This window comes from Hemiscyllium ocellatum, chromosome 38 (genome assembly GCF_020745735.1).
Source record: "Hemiscyllium ocellatum isolate sHemOce1 chromosome 38, sHemOce1.pat.X.cur, whole genome shotgun sequence".
NCBI classification, from domain to species: Eukaryota; Metazoa; Chordata; class Chondrichthyes; order Orectolobiformes; family Hemiscylliidae; genus Hemiscyllium; species Hemiscyllium ocellatum.
Window position 1 is genome coordinate 20,716,920 of NC_083438.1, and position 22,333 is coordinate 20,739,252.

The 22,333-nt window shown below is 45.3% G+C and overlaps 1 protein-coding gene across 1 annotated transcript in view; it reads right to left on the reverse strand.

Moving 5' to 3' along the window:
• Window positions 1-766: 766 nt before the first annotated feature.
• LOC132833990 (carcinoembryonic antigen-related cell adhesion molecule 5-like) overlaps window positions 767-22,333 on the reverse strand; it is a 45,284-nt gene continuing 23,717 nt past the window's right edge. Inside the window, exons 3-10 of the mRNA XM_060852702.1 lie at window positions 17,116-17,391; window positions 16,758-17,015; window positions 14,883-15,006; window positions 12,457-12,512; window positions 7,325-7,389; window positions 4,785-4,826; window positions 4,613-4,655; window positions 767-836 (exon numbers count right to left, since the gene is read on the reverse strand). Coding sequence (XP_060708685.1) covers window positions 4,641-4,655; window positions 4,785-4,826; window positions 7,325-7,389; window positions 12,457-12,512; window positions 14,883-15,006; window positions 16,758-17,015; window positions 17,116-17,391 — 836 coding nt within the window. The 3' untranslated portion in view covers window positions 767-836; window positions 4,613-4,640. The remainder of the gene's footprint in view (window positions 837-4,612; window positions 4,656-4,784; window positions 4,827-7,324; window positions 7,390-12,456; window positions 12,513-14,882; window positions 15,007-16,757; window positions 17,016-17,115; window positions 17,392-22,333) is intronic.

Consider the following 22,333-nt stretch of genomic DNA (forward strand, 5'->3'; position numbering starts at 1 on the left):
GACAGGGAGAGATGGGGTAAAAGGAAGAGAGAGATCGATGGGGTTGAGAAGTATATGGAAGCTGGCTGAGACAGAATGATTGGGTGATAGAGAGAGACAGAGCAAGAGGAAGTGAATGGAAGAGTTGGAGAGAGAGGATGACAAGATGAGAGATAGTGATGATGAGCATGTTTATGCGGGGGGGGGGGAAGAAAGGAAGAGATAGGAATAGATTAACATCAAGAAGCTCAATTACATGACTGGGACATGTCAATGGATACCAGTAAGACAGTTTGCTTGATGTGGAGGTACACTGAGCTTGTAAGAACACTGAAATCAGAGGGCAGCAAGCAAGTTGAGATGTAGATTGAAATAATGAATCTCAGAAATTGCTCAATAAAGTTTGAGAGACAATATTAAGGGATACTCTAAAGGGATGGGGTGGGGGATTTGCCTCTGAAAGAATTTTGAAAACAAAGATGAGAGAAGTGCATTGTGGTAGGACATTAATGAATCTTGTCCCTTGTTGCATCGAGTCACAACCATTAATGTTGTCAAGTTGTCAATTGTATTATTCCCTGTGGAGGCAAAATTACACACAATGTTGGTTCTATATATATTGCTCATGAGAAACAGCTATCTAGGTTCCTGTAAGGACAGAGTCGGTGGTTAGGAATGTGATATGCATAAAGCTGCCAAATACTTGGGAAAACAAGATGTGACATGCCCTCAAGAAATAAAATTTGACTGCTAGAAATCTGAAGTAATCAGGGTTCTAATTTATTTCACTTTGACACAGACGATATTCCCAGTAGAGAATGAATTCCAGGTGGTTTTGGCAGACCGACATAAAGTTTCTGTGAATGAAAACAGGATATGAGCATCACTGGCTAGGCCAACATTTATTGCCAATATTATATTCAACCTCATTGCTGTGGGTCTGGAGTCACATAAGGATGGCAGCTTTCTTTCCCTGAAGGACAATGGTGAACTAGATAGGATTCCCCCTGGTAATCAGCAATGGTTTGATGGTCATCATTTGACACTTTATTCCATATTTTTATTCAGTTCAATTCCATTATCTGCCATGGTGAGATTTGAACCCAGGACTCTAGACCCCTAGGTCTCTCTGCAGTAATAGCCAAGAAATAACACTACTAGATAATTGACCCTGCCTCAAAAGAAGAGGTCTCCAGTCAAACCTCTCAGATGTGGTTTAATGAACACTAACTAGTTCATGGGTGACATAATGGCTCAGTGGTTAGCACTGCTGTCTCACACCACCGGGGACGCAGACTTGATTCTACACTCAAGCGACTGTCTGTCTGGAGATTGCACATTCTCCCCATGTCTATGTGCATTTCCTCTGGTTGCATCTGGTTTCCTCCCACAATCTAAAGATGTGCAGTTAGGTGGGTTGGCCATGCTAAGTTGGCCATTATGTCTAGAGATATTCAGGCTAGGTAGATTAGCCATGGGAAATGCAGGATTATGGGGATCGGGTGTGCCTGGGGGAAATGCTCTTCGGAGGTTTGGTGTGGACTCATGGGGTCAAATGGCTTGCTTTCATATTGTAGGGATTCTATGGTTTTACTTGTATGCAGAGAAGGAAGATCAGATAGGCTCAAGTTCTGAAACTACTGAACTATTAGAAAGCAGTTGATCCAGAACAGAAGCCAAAACATTATTTTTTCCCTCTTCCCAGATCTGGAATTTTAGATAAATAATGCAGCACTGATTCATGTGAAGCCTATCAAAGCTGAAGTTAATTTGTTTAAGGTGTTCAGTGCGATTATCTTTGGAATTTCAATAATCAGCAGCTGTGCAGTCAGATTTGTTGATGCTTTGCTTAGAGTCTGAACAATTTCAATACAAAAATAATTTTTGCTTTATTTTCATTTAGGTCATGGGCGTCACTGGCAAGGTCAGCATTTATTGCCCATTATCCTTGAATAGTTGGACTTTCTCTAGTGCTTCAGTGGACAATTAAAAGTGAGCCACGTTGCTGTGGATCTGCAGCCACAGTGATAATCACAATAACTTTGCATTCAGTTAGACAACCTGAAAGCGTTAAAGAGGGATTGGAAGGGGGTGGGATGGGGAAACTAACACGCTACAGGCTTCAGTGAAGTTGAGAAAGGAGGGAGGGAAAGATGAGCGACAGGGAAAGGTAGCAGAAAAAGAAAAAAATGTGACAGGGCGAGAGAGAGACCTGGAGCGAGAGGGAGTGACTGGGGCCCCAAGAGAAGGTAATGGTGTGAGAGACAGTGCTACCAGGAAAGAGATGGGGAGAGAATGATATGGGAAAGAGAGGGAGAGAGAGACGGTGCACAAAGGAGATGGAGGGAATGAGAAAGAGAGAGGCGAGATGGTACAGCAGGGAGAGGTGGAGTGTGAGATAGGATGAGAGGAAGGAAGAGATAGATGGAGTGAGATGCAGATGGAATGATTAGGTGACAGGAAGAGACAGAGCAAGGGGAAGTGAGTGGAGGAGTTGGAGATAGGTTTTGAAACAACTCCAGATTTTATAATGAATAAAATGTTCTCCAGCAGCCAATGATGCAAGTCTCGAAGATATTCCATTGGGGAGTCTCTGAACAGTTAGTTTAGTGAGAATGCCATGATGTTTCCACCTCCTCCTGACTGAAACACTAATCAGTACTTAGCATGTTGACAATGCACTCAAATGGCATGTGTTATTCTACAGTACAGAGAACCTGAATGGACTGTTCACTTCAAGTTCAAAATTCACCACAGCACATGTTGAAATTGAGTTCACTAGATCCAGTTATGTGTGAGTAAGCACTGTAAATAGCTCTGAAAGCACATTTGTTCTCAAGAAAACTTGATTGTTTTGTAACAGCCTTCCAGGAAATATGCAAACTGTGAAGATTAAAGTCTCCACTCTTTTACACAAGATATTCAACATTGAATGGTGATGCATATTTACCATCTTGATATGTTTTATTCGTATTCCGAGAACAAATAAAAATGTGTGCATTCTCTATCTTTATAATCTGAATATAATGGAGGTCTTGCAAACATTTCATACAATTATATAATACATGTATTGTAATTCTACGTATATTCTCTTATGCACTTTCTCACACATAACTGGATCTAGTGAACTCAATTTCAACATGTGCTGTTGTGAATTTTGAACTTGGAGTGAACAGTCCATTCAGGTTCTCTGTACTGTAGAATAACACATACCACTTGAGTGCATTGTCAACATGCCAAGTACTGATTAGTGTTTCAGTCAGGAGGAGGTGGAAACATCATGGCACTCTCACTAAACTAACTGTCCAGAGACTCTCCAATGGAATATCTGCGTATGGACAGAGAGCAATTACAATACAATCATTGGCCCATCAAGTCTGTTCTGCTAAATCTACATTGAGTCTACACTAGTTCCACTTTCAAGCACTAGCCTTTAATGCTATGACATTTCAAGTGCTCATCCAAATATTTTCTAAAGATTGTGAGGTTACCTGTCTCAACTACTCACCCAGGCAGCCCATTCCAGACAGAGGTCCCCACCCTCTGAGTGAAAGAAGTCCTCAAATTAACTCTAAATTTCCTTCATTTCACCTCAAAATTCCATCGTTACAGATCAAGGGGAAGTGTTGCTTTCTATTCATCCTGTCCCACATCCCTTATAATCCCAAGCTCTTCTGGTGCAGTGCTAGTGATACGACCTCTGGTCAGAACAACAGAGTTCAAGCCCTACCTGCTACAGCAATTGTAATAATATTTCCAAATTGGTTAATTAGGAAATAACTACTCCCTCGTTATCTCATACACCTTTATTTTGTCTGCCCTCAACCTCATCTGTTATAAAGATAACAACCTGCTCTGATAAACTAAGCAACAAATGCTGGAGATCACGACAGGTCAGACAGCGTTCATGGACAGAGAGCAAGCTAACACTTCGAGTCTAGATGAATCTTCATCAGAGATCTGACAAACAGTCATCTGGACTCAAAGAATTAGCTTGATCTCTCTCCATGGATGCTGTCTGACCTGCTGTGATCTCTAGCATTTGTTGCTTTCAGTACAGATTCCAGCATTTGTTGTAATTTGTTCCAAATGAACTTCCACAGTCTCTCTTTAGCTCCACTTCAGGTAACTTCCTAGTAAAATGCCTTTGGACTCCCTCCAGTACCATCACATCCTTCCTGTGGTGTGGAGACTAGAACTGCACACAGTACCCCAGCTGTGACCGAACCAAAGTTCTGTACATCTCCAACATAACCTCCTCACTCTAATAATCTATCTTGAATGATAAGGGCAAGCGCCCCATATGTCTTCTTAACATATTAGCCTACCCCTTGCCCTCAGGGATGTATGGACAATATCCTGCTGAGCTTCCTAGTGTTCTGTTTTCTAATCAATCTGTCCATACCTCCACATCACTGGAAGAAGTGGGACTTAAAACCTTGGCTCCCAGCTCAGAGGTTATTACTGTAGACATATTTTTGTTATTACTGCAAGCATTTTTGACCAACCTGCTCAGGATGTTGTGACACATGTGGGAATTGAACCTAGATCTTCTGGTTTTGAGGTAGGGTCACTATAACTGTACTGCAAGACTGTGCTCTTCAGTGACTTAAAAACTTTTCTATCAACTTACCTGTCAGTTCACAGTATGCAGTCAAATCTTACGGCTGCAATTCCTGTTAAAACCAAAAGGATAGCTGTTATTCATGAACAAAAGTAGTGAGTGATTTAAAGAGATCCTTTGTAAAATAGGGAATACATTGTAACTAGATTTTTGAAATGAATATACAAAATAAGATCCTGACCAAGTAGAATGGGTTCCCATCTGGTAGATTTGTATCGCTGTCCTGTACAAATGAAATTAAAGAGAAAAGATTACGTAAAGAGGTTCTGCAAAAAAAATGACACAGTAACTTCAGAAAAATTAGACATGTCATGTTCAGCCGAGTGAGTTCAGCTCAAAGGCAGGTCCTTCGCTCATTCTCAACTGATGACTCATATCGACCTGTTTTCTTTGGCAGTATTTGTTAACCACAGTTTACCACTACTCCCCACCCACACACACCCCTACCCCACCCCCCCCTTCCACATTCCCCCCCCCCAACCAAAATAAAGGCTGGGTGAGGAAATCAGTTCCAACTCTACCTCATAGAGTCATAGAGATGTACAGAACAGAAACAGACCCTTCGGTCCAACCTGTCCATGCCGACCAGATATCTCAATCCAATCTAGTCCCACCTGCCAGCACCCCGCCCATATCCCTCCAAACCTTTCCTGTTCATATATCCATCCAGATGCCTCTTAAATGCTGTCATTGTACCAGCCTCCGGCACTTCCTCTGGCAGCTCACTTACCACCCTCTCCGTGAAAATATTGTTCCTGAGGTCTCTTTTATATCTTTCCTCTCTCACCCTAAACCTATGCCCCCTAGTTCTGAATGCCCCCACCCCAGGGAAAGGACTTTGTCTATTTACCCTATCCATGCCCCTCATGATTTTATAAACCTCTATAAGGTCACCCCTCAGCCTCTGACGCTCCAGGGGAAAACAGCCCCAGCCTATTCAACCTCCCTCTTTAGCTCAAATTCTTCCAACCCTTGGAGGATTGTAAATCTTTTCTGAACCCTTTCATGTTTCACATTATCCTTCTGATAGGTAGGAGACCAGAATTGAATGCAATATTCCAAAATTGGCCTAACCAACGTCCTGTACAGGTGCAACTTGACCTCCCAACTCCTGTACTCAATACTCAGACCAATAAAGGAAAGCATACCAAACAGCAGTCAGAGCAAAACTCAAGTTTGCTGTTGAATTTTACTTTTGTTTTCTTCATCTTTACATTGGAGTTGGGAACTGTGACCTGAGAGCTGACCATGACCTTTGGATTGAGAGCAGCAGCATGTTAAAACATGCGCTGTCAATGTTATGGTTCTGGAGATACCTAATGCTCAGATCAAACACTGAATGTTAACTGGGGCATAATGGGCAGGCAACCAGTCTAACAAAGAGAAGCCAGGCTTTAACTACGTTTGAGTCAGAAGTAAAGTACCTGCAAAAACTGCAGGATGGAAGTTTGATTGCTGTCTGGTTAACCCCTGATCATCAACTTATTGAAAATATGGAGAATAGAATCTCTGTAGGAAATGAACGAATATTCCTTGGAGTCTATTGGAAGCTACCTACGTACATCAGAAACCTAGAAAGATACCGTCCCATGTTCCTCTGACGTTATGAATCACAGAAAGATAGTGGCTAATTCGATGTTATTTATTTTTGCATTTTGGAGACACAAACTGTGTCTGTTTGTCTGTCTGTCTTCGTATGAGAGTGGGGCTAGAATAAAGAAAGATTGGGTTTAAATCATAGATGTTAATTCAATTGTTTTGTGGCATAACATTGTTCTGCTAAACCAACTGTATTATTAACAGCTTGTCAAATCTTTAAGCTGTGGTGTCTGATATCAATTGTTCACAAAGTCTGGTGCTGGTTATTAACCTCATTAGGGACCACTGAACTAATTTTGCAGGTTATTGGATATTTTAATGTTACTGTGTTGGAAACACAGGGATACGCAGGCTGACTTGATTAAGTTGTCTGTCTCCATGTTGGGACATGTTTAGATTAGATTACTTACAGTGTGGAAACAGGCCCTTCGGCCCAACAAGTCCACACCGACCCGCCGAAGCGCAACCCACCCATACCCCTACATACACCCCTTACCTAACACTACGGGCAATTTAGCATGGCCAATTCACCTGACCCGCACATCTTTGGACTGTGGGAGGAAACCGGAGCACCCGGAGGAAACCCACGCAGACACGGGGAGAACGTGCAAACTCCACACAGTCAGTCGCCTGAGGTGGGAATTGAACCCAGGTCCCTGGCGCTGTGAGGCAGCAGTGCTAACCACTGTGCCACCGTGCCACCGTGTGTTGCTGACAATTAGAACATTAAACAAAGTGAGCGGAGAAGACCTGTCTCTGGTGTTTCATACATCTCAAATTACAATCTGATCCAAATTGCCCTCCTCAAATTGAATTTCAGTGGCGATGAAGGAGCAAATGCTAATCCACTTTCAATCTGATGCGATTCTCATGTTGGCGATGACATTCGAAAGTCACATCAAGATGATCTCTTCCACGTGGAGCGTTTATGGCTTGTCGTTAGAACCAGTTGGGCCCTGAGTAAGGGAAAGGAAACTGAATCCTGTAGGCCTCACCCCAGTCTGACCTATCTGTTAGGTCAGCTCGTTTCAATTACAGGAGTGACATCGTTGGTTGCACAAGACAGTTTTTTACTTCAACACTCTCAGCAGTGTCACCATCCATTAAAATACGTAGACCAACCTTTTTTATTCTTGGAATATTTTCGTATGTCGCTGCTGAATTTTCAACCAATACATTGCAGTATTCTGTGGGAATGCAAATCGTTAATTAGAAGATTAGAATTCACAAGGTTTGTGAAGGTTTGTAGCTCAGGTTGAGGTTTAGGGTGTAGCCTTGCTCGCTGAGCTGTTGGTTTGATATCCAGACGTTTCATTACCTGGCTCGGTAACATCATCAGTAGCGACCTCCAAGTGAAGCGAAGCTGTTGTCCCCTGCTTTCCATTTATATGTTTGTCCTGGATGGGGTTCCTGGGGCTTGTGGTGATGTCATTTCCTGTTCGTTTTCTGAGGGGTTGAGAGATGGTATCTCGATCTATGTGTTTGTTTATGGCGTTGTGGTTGGAGTGCCAGGCCTCTAGGAATTCTCTGGCATGTCTTTTCTTAGCCTGTCCCAGGATAGATGTGTTGTTCCAGACGAAATGGTGGGTTTTTTTCCCTCTGTGTTTAGGGCTGACAGCCAGACTACTTAGACCCCTCGGAATCCTAGTAGCACCCAAACCCACCAACACTCTCAAACAAAAACTAAAAAAACTTAAAAGACCCAGTACATCCCATGGACAAAACCAACGTCGTCTACAAAATTCCATGCAAGGACTGCCCCCAACACTATGTAGGACAAACAGGAAGAAAGTTAACCACCAGGATACACGAACACCAGCTAGCCACAAAAAGACACCACCCTCTCTCCCTCATAGCCCTACACACGGAGGAAAAAAAACACCATATCGACTGGGACAACACATCTATCCTGGGAAAGGCTATGCAAAGACATGCTAGAGATTTCCTAGAGGCCTGGCACTCCAACCACAATGCCATAAACAAACACATAGATCTAGATACCATCGATCAACCCCTCAGAAAAGGAACAGGAAATGACATCACCACAAACCCCAGGAACCCCATCCAGGGCAAACATATAAATAGAAAGCAGGACAACAGCTTCGCTTCACTTGTAGGTCGCCACTGATGATGTTACTTAGCCAGGTAATGAAACGTCTGGATCTCAAACCGACAGCCCAGTGAGCAAACCTACACCCTAGACGATTAGAATCTTGACGTGTGGAAACAGAATCTTTGGCCCAACAAGTCCACACCGGCCCTCTGAAGGGTAACTCACCCAGACTCACTCCCCTACCCTATATTTACCCCTGACTAATAACCGACACTATGGGCAATTTAGCACAGCCAATTCACCTTGCCCACACATCTTTGGACTGTGGGAGGAAACCCACGCAGGCACGGGGAGAATGTGCAACCTCCACACAGAGAGTCACCCGAGGCTGGAATTGAACGTGGGGCCCTGACACTGTGAGGCAGCAGTGCTAACCCACTGAGCCACAGTGCCACCCTTAACATATTGAATCAGAGAATGGAGCAAGGCAGAATCAAGCGTTTTCGTCAGCTGCTTCATTATCAGCTCTAAATACTATCCAGGGATCATTTGGTTGGATCGAGGATTTGTGTTCAGGGTTACCAGGAAGAATTGTCCTTCTCAATCTTTTCCCCTTGCCTGATGTGTGGTGACCCTCAGGTTAAACCACTGCTAGTTGTCTATCTCTAATAAGAGGGCAGCCCTATGGCCTGGTAAGACTATGGAGACTTTACTCCCATTTCCCCATGGCTTTGTCAATAAGTTCCCTTCAATTTTCATTGGAAATTCCTTTGCAATTTGCTTGAAGTAGTATTTTGGACTGTACATTTTGGCTGGGAAAAACTCTGCATCTCACAGCTGTACATTTTTAATCCTGCAATTAATTTGCTCTTTTCTGAGTCTGAAAGCAGTCTCGCCTAATATCCTTTGTGTCAACTGGTCACAGTTGTTTTATCACCTCTGTCAAATTTCTGTTTAACCTCAATTCTTTAAGAGGAATCACCCTGATATGTGCAGTCTCTCCACTGAACTCAAGTCCTTGTTTCCTGTCAGTGTGTGGTCTCACACACACACTTCAAGACACCTACATTAGCCTCATCTCAGTGCCAAAAGACTTCAAACAATTAATTTCCTTTGGAGGAATTATACCTTTATTTTTTGCTCTGTATGCTGGCTTCTAAATGGATTCTGTGTTTCCCTAAATAAATGATTAGATTAAATTGCTTACAGTGTGGAAACAAGCCCTTCGGCCCAACAATTCCACACCGACCCACAACCCACTCCCCTATGTTTACCCCTTCACCTAACACTATGGGTAATTTAGAACGGCCAATTCACCTAACCTGCATATATTTGGATTGTGGGAGGAAACCCACGCAGACACGGGGAGAATGTGCAAACTTCACACAGTCAGTCGCCTGAGGCGGGAATTGAACCCAGGTCTCTGGCGCTGTGAGGCAGCAGTGCTAACCACTGCACCCATGGCTACTAGCACGAGAAAATTACAATCAAAGGCATTCATTTGAAACAATCTTAATTTAGGAGTGGGAAGCTTTAAGATTATAAGAGTGATTTAAAACTTTACATGTTCATGTTAAATGAGTAACAGAGTCAGAATCCCATTTCACATACCAATATACACAACGGTTAAGGAAAAAAAAATGATTTGCTCTCATCTGTCCCCAGACAGAAGTGACTCTTGCATAGGCACATGGATGATAGTAAAATGAAGGGTATGTCGGTTAGTTTGATCTTATCGTAGGATAAAAGGTCAGCACAACATCAGGGGCCAAATGGCCTGTGCTGTGCTGTTCTATCTTCTATGAAACAGTCTGAATGCGTCATTATCTGGGTTGTCGTGAGAGCTGACTGATAAACCAAATGGACCTCTCATTGACTAAGTCGTCAAAGTCATTAGGCAGACCCAACTGCTGGTGATCTGCCCACACCTCGCCTGAGGAGAGAGGTTGTCAAGAAGAGGACAGGAATTACAACCGTTGTGGGAATTGAACCCATGCTGTTGGTGCCACTCTTCAAACCTGCCATTCAGCCAACTGAACTAACCAACCCCGTTCACGAAAACTGGGGACCAAAGAATTCAAAACATCCATCTCTTTATTATCTCTCTAAGTAACGTGTGCACATGGAGTTGTTGGGACTGAGAACCCAGATGCTTTGAGTCCTGAGTACTGGGTCCAATCCTGGTTGACCAGTTATTAGGAGGGTATTATTAAGCTGGAGAGGGTTCAGAAGATATTTTTCTGTTGTCAGGTATGAAAGGTCTGAATTATAAAGAAAGGCTCGATAGGCTGGGACATTTTTCACTAGAGTATAGGAGGTTGACGGGTAACCTTACACAAGTTTATAAAATCATGAGGATAGGTTTAAGGGCAGGTACTTTTTACCCAAGGATGGGGGATTTCATGACTAAGGGACACAGTGTGAGGAAAGAGATTTGAAAAAGATACAAGGGGCAAATCCTTTACACAGAGGCTGATTTGTGTGTGGAATGCCCTTCCTGGGGAAGTGGTGGATATGGGTTTAGTTACAACATTTAAAAAAAACATTTGGATAAGGCCATGAATAGGAAATGTTTAGAGGGATATGGGCCAGGAGCAGGCAAATGGGATTGGTTTAGTTTGGGATTATGGTTGGCATGGACTGGTTGGATGGAAGAATCCCTGTCTGTGCTGTACGACTCTTTGATTGTACCCTGCACAGTCTTGAGCTTTCATGAAGAAAAGGTAAAAGGAGTCAAAACCGACAAGACGGTGGCACGGTGGCACAGTGGTTAGCACTGCTGCCTCACAGTGCCAGAGACCCGGGTTCAATTCCTGACTCAGGCGACTGACTGTGTGGAATTTGCACATTTTCCCCGTGTCTGCGTGGGTTTCCTCCGGGTGCTCCGGTTTCCTCCCACAGTCCAAAGATGAGCAGGTCAGGTAAATTGGCCATGCTAAATTGCCTGTAGTGTTAGGTAAGGGGTAAATGTATGGTTGGGTTGCGCTTTGGCGGGTTGGTATGGACTTGTTGGGCCAAAGGGTCTGTTTCCACACTGTAATGTAATATAAAGAAACAGAGCACGCATGTTGTATAAGTCAAGAGATTTGCAATAGCAGATAGTTTGCATTAGGAATAGCTTCTGCTCACCATTCACAAAATAGTACAATGTTGAAAATGTGCATGAAATGGGATTTTCAGTCACGCATGTGTTGAGAATACTGTTCTAAAAATGAACATCAAGCGAGCCATGTATTCACAAAGCATAGAACAAGGATTCATTTAGTTATGACGTTGGTCTGGGGTGGACAAATCACACGACACTGGGTTCCCAAGGGATCCTTCCATATCCGCCACAAGTTCACCTGTACCTCCACACACATCATCTATTGCATCCGCTGCAGCTGATGTGGCCTCCTCTACATTGGGGAGACGGGCCGTTTACTTGCGGAACGCTTCAGAGAACACCTCAGGGACACCCGGACCAACCAACCCAACCACCCCGTGGCTCAACACTTTAACTCTCCCTCCCACTCCACCGAGGACATGCAGGTCCTTGGACTCCTCCACCAGCAAAACATAACAACACGACGGTTGGAGGAAGAACGCCTCATCTTCCGCCTGGGAACCCTCCAACCACAAGGGATGAACTCGGATTTCTCCAGTTTCCTCATTTCCCCTCCCCCCACTTGTCTCAGTTGGTTCCCTCAACTCAGCACCGCCCTCCTAACCTGCAATCTTCTTCCTGACCTCTCCGCCCCCCACCCCACTCCGGCCTATCACCCTCACCTTGACCTCCTTCCACCTATCACATCTCCATCGCCCCTCCCCCAAGTCCCTCCTCCCTACCTTTTATCTTAGCCTGCCTGGCACCCTCTCCTCATTCCTGAAGAAGGGCTTATGCCCGAAACGTCGAATTTCCTATTCCTTGGATGCTGCCTGACCTGCTGTGCTTTAACCAGCAACACATTTTCAACTGTGACCTCCAGCATCTGCAGACCTCATTTTGTACCCTCTAATTTTAAAACATTTGTTTATTTGAAAGCACAAGCTTTTGGAGTCCTGCTACACCCCTGTCGTGTGATTTTTAAACTCATTTAGTTACAAACAAAAGAAATTAAATGAAAAGCAAAATGATTCACTAAATTAACTTGAAGTCAACCAGCAGATTTAAAGCCTGCACTGCCACAGCAGCATGGAAATACTGGAACATTTCACCTACCGTTTGCTGTTTGACTCACGTTCCTTTCGTGTTGTCCCTGTGTTTGAGCTTCGTTCCTAAACAGTTGTGGTGTGACAGAACAAAATGTCAACTGCTGAGGGGAGACTGTCATGTCAAGAAGTAGATCAAAACATAAATTATGTTCATTAATGATTTCTTATTAAGGAACATATTTTGCGAATTGGAAGCAACAAATTCACTGAATACTGGCTGGCACCCACGTTATGCATAAATAATGTAAGAACATTAGAACCAGGACAAGGAATTGGCCATTCAATCCCTTGGCTCTGATGCCACACATTTAATACAATCATTGCCGATTGCAGCATGGACTCAACTCCACTTTACTGCCCTGTCGTTATAACCTTTCAACTGTTTAAAAATCTGTCACCTGCTCCTCAAATTAATTCGGCCAGAATCAGGAGTAGCGAATTCCACGGATTCCTAGCCCTTTGAGAGAACGAATCCCTCCTTATCTCTGTCTGTCTGTTTGCTGTCTAAAACTGCAGCCTCTCATTGTGGAGTACGCCAAAAAGGGGAAATATCTGCTCCTTGTCTTCTTCAGGGTATGAAACATAAATGAAAGGTTATATATTTATTTGTTTCTGCAAGTAGCGAAATAAGGAAACTTGAAGCTACTGGGAAAGAGAACGAATCTGGCAAAATGTTTAGATTCTCTCTCTCTCGCTCTTACAGTTTGAGTCGATGGGAGATGCAAAATCAAATCACAGTATCAAAATGTGAAGAGAGACGTTCAAGTTCCTGTGGTGTAGTGGGTAGTGTTCTTAATTCTGATTTACCTTTGTTTTGGTTCCAACCCCAACTACTCCAGAGCTGTGTAATAACGAATAGGGTTGCTTCGAAAAAATTCTACAATTTTCTATGAAGCCCCTCTCCAGGGCACAGAACAAGCGGTCTGAGTTTTAACCTGGAGTCGACAAAATGCGGAGCTGGAAGGGCACGTCAAGTCAGACAGAGGAGCAGACAAGTTGACGTTTTGGGTCAGGAGCCTTGGGTGGTGGGGGAGAGGGGAAGGAAGCTCAGAAATCAATAGAGAGGAGGGGTTGGGACTGGGGGATGGTTGGGACAGTGGATGCAGGTAGTGGGTGATTATGATTGATCAGTGGGATGGGTGGAGCAGATAGGTGAGAAGGAAAATGGAAAGGTTAAGTTGGGTCAAGGAGGTGGGGAGGAGAGGGAGGGATGGGCATGGGATGAGGTTTGGGGGTGGGGAGAATTTGAAGCTGGGGAACTCTACGGTGAGGCCATTAATCTCTCGAGGTGCCTTTTCCCTCCAGTGTGCATAGTGGACAGTGGATGAGGCCTAGGATGGATGAGTCGCCAAGGGAGCGGGAGGGGGAGTTGAAAATGAGAGGAAGTGGTGTTGATCGGAGCGTAGAGAGCGCAGATGCTCCCCGAGTCGGAGCTTGGTCTCTCCTGATGTAGAGAAAACCACATCGGGAGCAATGGATGCAGTAGACCCGGTTAGAAGAAGTGCCGTGGAACAAGAAGTGGCAGAGTTAAATCAGAATTGAGGAGAAATTGCTTCTCTCAGATGGTCAGAGGGCGGTGGATGGTGGGACAGTGAATAAAGTTAAGGAGGAGATCAACAGATTTTTAATTAGCAGTGGATTGGATGGTGATGAAGAGTGGAAAGAGGAATTGAGACCAAGAGGAGATCAGCCATTATTGCATTAAATGGCAGAGCAGGGAGCTAAATAGCCTCACCCTGCCCCTTGTTCTTATGTTCTTACGGTCCCAGAGTAAGGATATACTATCGAGAAAGGCCTTAATCAATCTGAAATATGCAGAAAATACAAATATTCCTATAATTACTGAAGTAGACAGGCAGAGGGCTGGGAGAACACAGCAAGCCAGGCAGCATCAGGAGGTGGAGAAGTCGATGTATCAGGTGTAACCCTCCTTCAGGACTGGGGGTGGGTGTAGAGAGAGGGGGGTGGAGCTGCACATAAAGGGGTTGGCGGGGTTCAGGGTGGTGACATGGGGATAGGTGAAGACAGTCAGAGGGTATGGCCTGGTTGATCGATGGGAGGAACGAATCCAGTAGATGGCTGGGAGGGGTGGAAGGGGACGGGGGGAGGGGCTGGGAATGGTGGGGGGCTGTGAAGGGTGGTTGTTTGAAATTGGAGAACTCATGTGTTGAGCTCTCTGGGCTGTGGGCTGTTCCTCCAATTGGCGGTGTGGTGCGTTGTGGTGATGTGGGAGGTCAACATTGACTGTCTGGCTTTCTGCATTCATCCAGCCTCCTGCCCGTCTAATTTGGATTCTGACATCTGCAATTATTTTTTTTTTCCTTCTAATTACTGAAGCAGAAACAATGGAATTTTTTTTTAAAGAAAAGCATGCTTTGCTGGCCTTGGGCAATGCTATGAGGTGCGCAAGGAAATTTTAAACAGTGCATTTACTCATCCTTCTTCCTTGTGATCATCCATGCACTGATCCCGCTGATCAAACCGAGACTGAGAAGAACTGAAATTACTATGGCTACAATGACTCCATCACTTAGTTCCCTGCTGTCAGTGAGTTGGCCTGAAAATGCAAGAAAACACAATACTGAGCTTGCCAGTGATGACTGCACACCAGGAGCAATGTGTAGATGTTCATGACATATTCATGTTGTAATATCTGACCACCTTCGAATTACAAACATCCTTGGAATAAAAGTGATCACGATCGTAACTTGTAGAGCTCAGTGTCAAGAAATTGGAAATGAATTCCGTGCGACCAGGTAACTGAGTATCTGTTCTCTTCGTCCTGTGATGCGGTTATTATTCCTTCCTACAGCTCCTGCCCACAACTGCAAATGGAAACTTGGCATTTATTTTTAAAGGAATGAAAGGATGTATTGCTGCATCTGTCAAAGGCATGAGCGAGACCGCGCCCCAAGTATTGCAAATGATTTTGCTTCCCTGACTTGGGAAGGGATGCAGTTCCATTGGAATCAGTTTAGAGGAAGTTCACGAGATTGATTCCAGAGATGGGGTGTTTGCCTTATCAAGGGATATTGAACTGTTGAGGTCTACACTCTCTGGAATTTAGAAGGAAGAGAGGAGATCTAATTGAGGCATATAAGATACTCAAGGAGGTTGACAAAGTAGATGTGGAGTCGATATTTCTTCATGTGGTGCAAGCTGGAATGAGAGGTCCTAGTTTGAGAATAAAAGATAGCAGATTAAGACAGAGGTGAGGAGAAATTGTTCCTCTCAAAGGGTCATGAAACTGTGGAATTCAATCCCACAGAGTGCAGTGGATTCTGGGACATTGAGTAAATTTAAGGATAGATTTTTAATTTTAACTCTTGTATGTCCTTGGCAGAGCGGGACAAGGAGTTGACGTGATCGGTCACAGGGCAATGGGGTTGATTGGTGCGTAGGTCCCAGAGTTGTTCTCTGAAACATTCCGCAAGTTAGCATCCTGTCTCTCCAATGTAACCACAATGTCAACTTCACCAGTTTCCTCATCTCCCCTCCCTCCCCCACCTCATCCCAGATCCAACCCTCCAATTCGGCACTGTCCCACCTGTCCACCTTCCTTCCCACCTCTCTGCTCCACCCTCCGCTATGACCTATCTGCACCCACCCCCCATCTTTATCTACCTATCAACTTCCCAGCTACCTTGCCCCCCTGCCCCACCCCCTCCCATTTATCTCTCAGCAAACCCCCCTCCCACCCCACCACATTCCTGATTAAGGGCTGATAACTGAAATATCGATTCTCCCGCTCCTGGGATGCTGCCCTGACCGGCTGTACTTTTCCCCGACCACACTGACCTCCCTTTCTCCTAGAGTAAAATCTTGTTCAATCTCAAAAGTCGAACATTCTTCAGATTATATTGCGTTCTGAAAACCTGAGTGATGATTCTTTTGTTGTTAATTTGGGAAGTATAATCTAGATAACGATTCGAAATGTAAAGCGTAGCTGGCGTTAGGTTTTTTTTAGATTACTTACAGTGTGGAAAAAGGCCCTTCAGCCCAACAAGTCCACACCGACCCGCCGAAGCGCAACCCACCCATACCCCTACATACACCCCTTACCTAACACTACGGGCAATTTAGCATGGCCAATTCACCTGACCCGCACATCTTTGGACTGTGGGAGGAAACCGGAGCACCCGGAGGAAACCCACGCAGACACGGGGAGAACATGCAAACTCCACACAGTCAGTCGCCTGAGTCGGGAATTGAACCCGGGTCTCAGGCGCTGTGAGGCAGCAGTGCTAACCACTGGTTTTGTAGGTTGTTCGATCCCATTGAAATTTGCAGTAAATCCATATTGTTTACCTTGTATAATCGCTTGGACAGTAACATTGCGGCTTTCCTTAGTAATGATGTTTTTAGCCTGACAAGTATAATTCCCACTATTATTCCTGCTCAGCGAGTCAATGTTGTAAACTTGTCCAGTGTTTAAGAGTCGACTCCCATTGTACCATCGATATTGAGCAGGTGGGGTTGACACAGCAGAACAACGTAAGGTAAGCATTTTTCCCACTTCGACTTGAATCCGCCCTGAGGGTGTGATGGAGACATTCTCTGGTCCATCTATCAAATAAAACAATCAAGACAGTCTATGATTTCTATTCAGCCAAAACAATTGCTCACATTGAAGTAGAAGAATGCTTGAAACTCCCTTTGTACTCACAATTAATCCGCAGGATGGTATGCCCGGAATCACTGCTAAAGTTATTGCTGGCTCGGCATTGATATTTTCCTGAATCATTTCTGTTCACATTGACTATAGTCAGGGTGACATTGTCTGAAGAAAGTAGCGTTCTGGAATTAAACTGGACGTCTCGGCTATTTTTGAGCCATTTTCGCGATTGCACGGAGCCTGAGGCATTGCAAGTTAGTAAAACGGTGTCAGTGTTTTCTACTGGTTTTGAATTGTTGACCAACACAAAGACATTGTAAACTGGGTCTGTGAACGAAATGGGACATAAGGTTATGTTCTTTTCTCTGCCTCATCTGCTGGTCCTTTGTAGGTCCATCGACTTCCTCTTTGATGGGAATCAACTTCAGTTCGATTCAGTGTCCAGAGGAACCTCGATTATCCGAACATCGATTATCCGAACTACGGATTTTCCCAAGAAGGTCCGCTCAAAGCGTGACAGCAAAGAGGTAAGTGAATTTGGATAGCCTGTACTGACGAACAGGCGAAAATGCTGGCAAAAGCAAAGAGGAGCATCTCAAGCATCAGCGACTGTATATTTGTTACGCAAGTGTTAGTTACAGAGTCCTTTGCAAAAGTTAATGATTTGTTCCTGTCAATGTTACTTGCCGTTCATGGAAATCAGAGGAAGTGAGCAGATGTACTTCTGTGTTTCTATTGTGACATTGAGTTCACGGAAACTAACATATGCTCTTGTGACTGTAGAAGCTGTTCGGCACCTTGCTTAACGCTGGATTTGATATACGATATTTATGTGATGGTAAGGGTTTGGTCCTTCTCAGTTTAATCTGCAATTGGCAGAATGCAAAGATTCGCTGGTTTAAATTAGGCAAGATGGCTCAGGGGTTAGCACTGCTGCCTCACAGCGCCAGGGTCCTAGGTTCGATTCCCACCTTGGGCGACTGTCTGTGTGATGTTTGTACATTCTCCCCGTGGGTTTCCCTGGGTGCTACGATTTCCTCCCACAAGCCAAAGATGTGCAGGTTCGGTGAATTGGTCATGCTAAATTGCCCATAGTCGGGGGTTGAATGAGTCTGGGTGGGTTACTCTTCGGCGGGTCAGTATGGACTTGTTGGGCCGAAGGGCCTGTTTCCATACTGGAGGTAATCTAGTCTAAAAATTGCAGACTCATCAAAATTATAGATTTAAATAAACTCTCCGATAGAGCAGTTTGATCAGAACAGCTTCCCTTGTTTAAGGTCAAATCAATTATCAGAATAATCAATTATCCGAATTAAATGGTGCCTGCCCATCTGGTCTGGATAATCGAGGTTTCTCTGTATATGTCAATCATCCTGAACTGTCTTGTGACACAGTGGTAATGTCCTTGCCTCTGAAACAGATACCTAGGCTCAAATTACAACAACCCTGTAACAGGTAGATTGAGAAATGTCTACGTTTCAACTCTGCCTCAACTCATCTGTGGCTGAAATTCTGCTTCATTCGCCTGTCCCCTCTGGGCCTAAGCAAAGTGGTTCGCTCCTGCCCACCATCTCACCTTGCGTTTGTCGGGATTTTAAGTGCATTCCTGGGAATGACAAAACTGGAATCAAAGGAGAGGTTGAATTGATTAAGATTATGCTCGTTCGAATTCAGAAGAATAGGAGGGGTGCGGGGGCGTTGCGTAGTCTTACAGGAGCCTATAAAATTCTAGCAACACTGGACAAGATGGATGTTCCCGATGGTAGGAGCAAGGTACTGCAGATGCTGGAATCATTACTGAAAGCAATAGAAATGCTGGAAATCACAACGGGTCAGGCAGCATCTGGGGGGAGAGAAATGGCACTCTAACTTTTCGAGTCAAGATGGCTCTTCATCAGAACTGATGTGAAGAGTGGAAGAGGCAGTACAGGGCAGTACGGTGGCTAAGTGGTTAGCACTGCTGCCTCACAACGCCAGGGTCCCAGGTTCAATTCCTGCCTTGGGTAACTGTCGGTGTGGAGTTTGCACGTTCTCCCCGTGGCTGCGCGTGTTTCCTCCGGGTGCTCTGGTTTCCTCCCACAGTCCAAAGATGTGCAGGTTAGGGTGAAACGGTCAGGGGTGATTATGGGCAATGGATCTGGGTGGGTTACTCTTCGGAGGGTCAGTATGGACTGAAGGGCCTGTTTCCAAACTGTAGGGAATCTAAATCTAATCTAGTTTATGCAATGGTGGGGTAATGGGGGAGAAAGAGTATTGACCGTTCAGATTAACTGATCAGAACGCGAGAATGGCAGAACAATAGCTATATCTAACGGCCAAACTGGAAGGAGCAGACAGTCCCACTGAGGGGAGGGGGGAGAGAGGACAGGGAGACAGAGAATGGAACAAGCAAATCTGAAAGAAAGGGAAGAATTGAGAGTCGGTTCACAGTCTGAAGGTGCTGAACACAATATTCAGTCCAGTAGGTTATAAAGTGCCCAGTCTGAAGATGAGATGTTGTTTCCTCCATTGCAGCATTGCTGGGGACAGACCAGTGGGCACGCGCGCAGGGCGCCGTGTTAAAATGACCAGCGAGAGGAACGTCAGGGTCATGTTTGCACATGGACTAGAGGCGTGCCGCAAAGCGGTCACCCAATCTGCGTTTGGTTTCTCCAATCCAATTCTCCTGTCCGCACATAAGCGTTACCCTGGCCTTCTCATTGTCGGTCATTTTAACACAGCCCCCCCACTGCTTGCGTGCCCACTTGTCTGTCCCTCAGCAATGCTGCAAGGCTCCAGTGAATCACTGCGCAAACTGGAGGAGCAACACCTCATCTTCACACTGGGCATTTTACAACCGTCTGGGTTCAATATTGACTGCAACACCGACAGATTGTGAATCCACTCCCATTTCTTCCCTTTGTTTTAGTTTTACTTGTTCCAGTCTCTGTCAGCCTCTCTCCATTCCCCTCCACCCTCCCCCCATTCAGACTGTCTGTTCTTTCTAGTTCGGCGGTTGGACACACTATTGTTCTTCCATGCTCACCTTCCCATCCCTGCTCACCATCTACAAGGCACATGTCAGGAATAAGTGTAGCCTGGATGGGGTCAGCCCTGATAACACTCAAGAAACTCAACACCATGCCAGGACAAAGCAGCCCCCACTTGACTGGCCCCACATTGACTCCCTCCCACACCGACACTCAGTAGTATATCAATTATTCGAATATTCGAAGGAGATCGCGAGGTCCCGATAGAAACATTACATCAAAGACGTGTTTCCAACACTGATAATGTCTTTAGTTAACAATGATTAAAGGTGAACGTGGCTTACTGAAATGCTGCCAAGAACAGTGCTGGACTGATGGGAGTCCAGACACCGCCTCCAACTGACTGCCCGCACTCCCTCTCTCTATCCCCCCAGACTTTCCCTGGAGTTCTACGCAGGGGTGTACCCCAAACCCCCCCCATCCCCAGATAATCTCCCCAACATTGTCCTGTACAGGGCAAACGTGGAACCTGTCAAAAAGTTGCAGTAAAACGTGTGTGTGTGTGTGTGTGTGTGTGTGTGTGTGTGTGTGTGTGTGTGTGTGTGTGTGTATGTGTGTGTGTGTGTGTGTGTGTCTGTGGGGGGGTGAGGGTGTCTGTGTCTCCGTGTCTCTGTGTTTGTGTGTGTGTGTCCGTGTCTGTGTGAGAGTGTATGTGTGTGTGTGAGAGAGTGTGAATGTGTGTGAGTGTCTGTGGGTGTGTGTCTGTGTTTATGTCTGTGTGTGAGTGTGTGTGTGTCTGTGTGCATGTCTGTGTCTGTGTGTGTCTGTGTAAGTGTATGTGTGTCTATGTGGGTGTTTGTGTGTGTGTGGGTGTGTGTATGTGTCTGTGTGAGTCTGTGTCTGTGTGAAAATGTGTGTGGGTGCCTGTGTGTGACTGCGTGTGTGTTTGTGCCTGTGTGTGTTCTGTGTCTGTGTCTGTGTATCTGTATGAGTGTGTGTGTGACTGTGTGTGTGTCTGTGTCTGTGTGTGGGTGTCTGTGTCTGTGAGAATGTGTGTGCGTCTGTGTGCATGTCTGTGTGTGACTGCGTGTGTTTGTGTCTGTGTGTATCTGTGTGAGTGTGTGATTGACTGTGTGTGCCTGTGTCTGTCTGTGTCTGTGTATGTGTGTCTGTGTGTGTGTGTGAGTGTGTGTGGGTGTGTGTGTGGGAGTGTGTCTGTGGGTGTCTGTGTGTCTGGGTGTGTCTGTATGAGTGTGTGTGTGTGGGTGTCTGTGTGTGTCTGTGTGAGTGTGTGTGTGAGAGTTTGTGTGGGTGTGTCTGTGTGAGTGTGTGTGGGTGTGTGTGTGTGCATGTGAGAGTGTGTGAGTGTGTGTGTGGGTGTGCATGTGAGTTTGTGAGAGTGTGTGAGTGTGTGCGTGTGTGTGAGTGCGTGTGTATGTGTCTGTGTAAGGGTGTGTGTGGGTGTGTGTGTGTCTGTGTGAGTCTGTGTCTGTGTGAATGTGTGTGTGTCTGTGTGTGGGTGTCTGTGTGTGTGTGTCTGTGTGTATGTCTGTTTGTGAGTGTGTGTCTGTCTGTGTGAGTGTGTGTGTGTCTGAGTGTGGGTGTGTGTGTGTCTGTGTGCATGTCTGTGTGTGAGTGTGCGTGTGTGACTGCATGTGTTTGTGTCTGTGTGTATCTGTGTGAGTGTGTGTGTGACTGTGTGTGTCTGTGTATGTGTGTCTGTGTGTTTGGGTGTGTCTGTATGAGTGTGTATGTGTGGGTGTCTGTGTGTGTCTGTGTGAGTGTGTGTGTGAGAGTTTGTGTGGGTGTTTCTGTGTGAGTGTGTGTAGGTGTGTGTGTGCATGTGAGAGTGTGTGAGTGTGTGTGGGTGTGCGTGTGAGTGTGTGAGTGTGTGTGTGGGTGTGTGCGTGTGTGTGAGTGTGTGTGTGTGTATGTGTCTGTGTAAGGGTCTGTGTTTGTGTGTGTGTCTGTGTGTGTGGGTGTGTGTGTCTGTGTGAGTCTGTGTCTGTATGAATCTGTGTCTGTGTGAATGTGTGTGTGTCTGTGTGTGTGTGTCTGTGTGTATCTGTGCCTGTGTGTGTGTATCTGTGTGAGTGTGTGTGTGTGTGTGTGACTGTGTGTGTGTCTGTGTCTGTGTGTGGGTGTCTGTGTGTGTGTCTGTGTGTATGTCTGTGTGTGAGTGTGTGTCTGTGTGTGTATCTATGTCTGTGTGTGTGTATCTGTGTGAGTGTGTGTGTGACTGTGTGTGTGTCTGTGTCTGTGTGTGAGTGCCTGTATGTATGTGTGTCTGTGTGTATGTC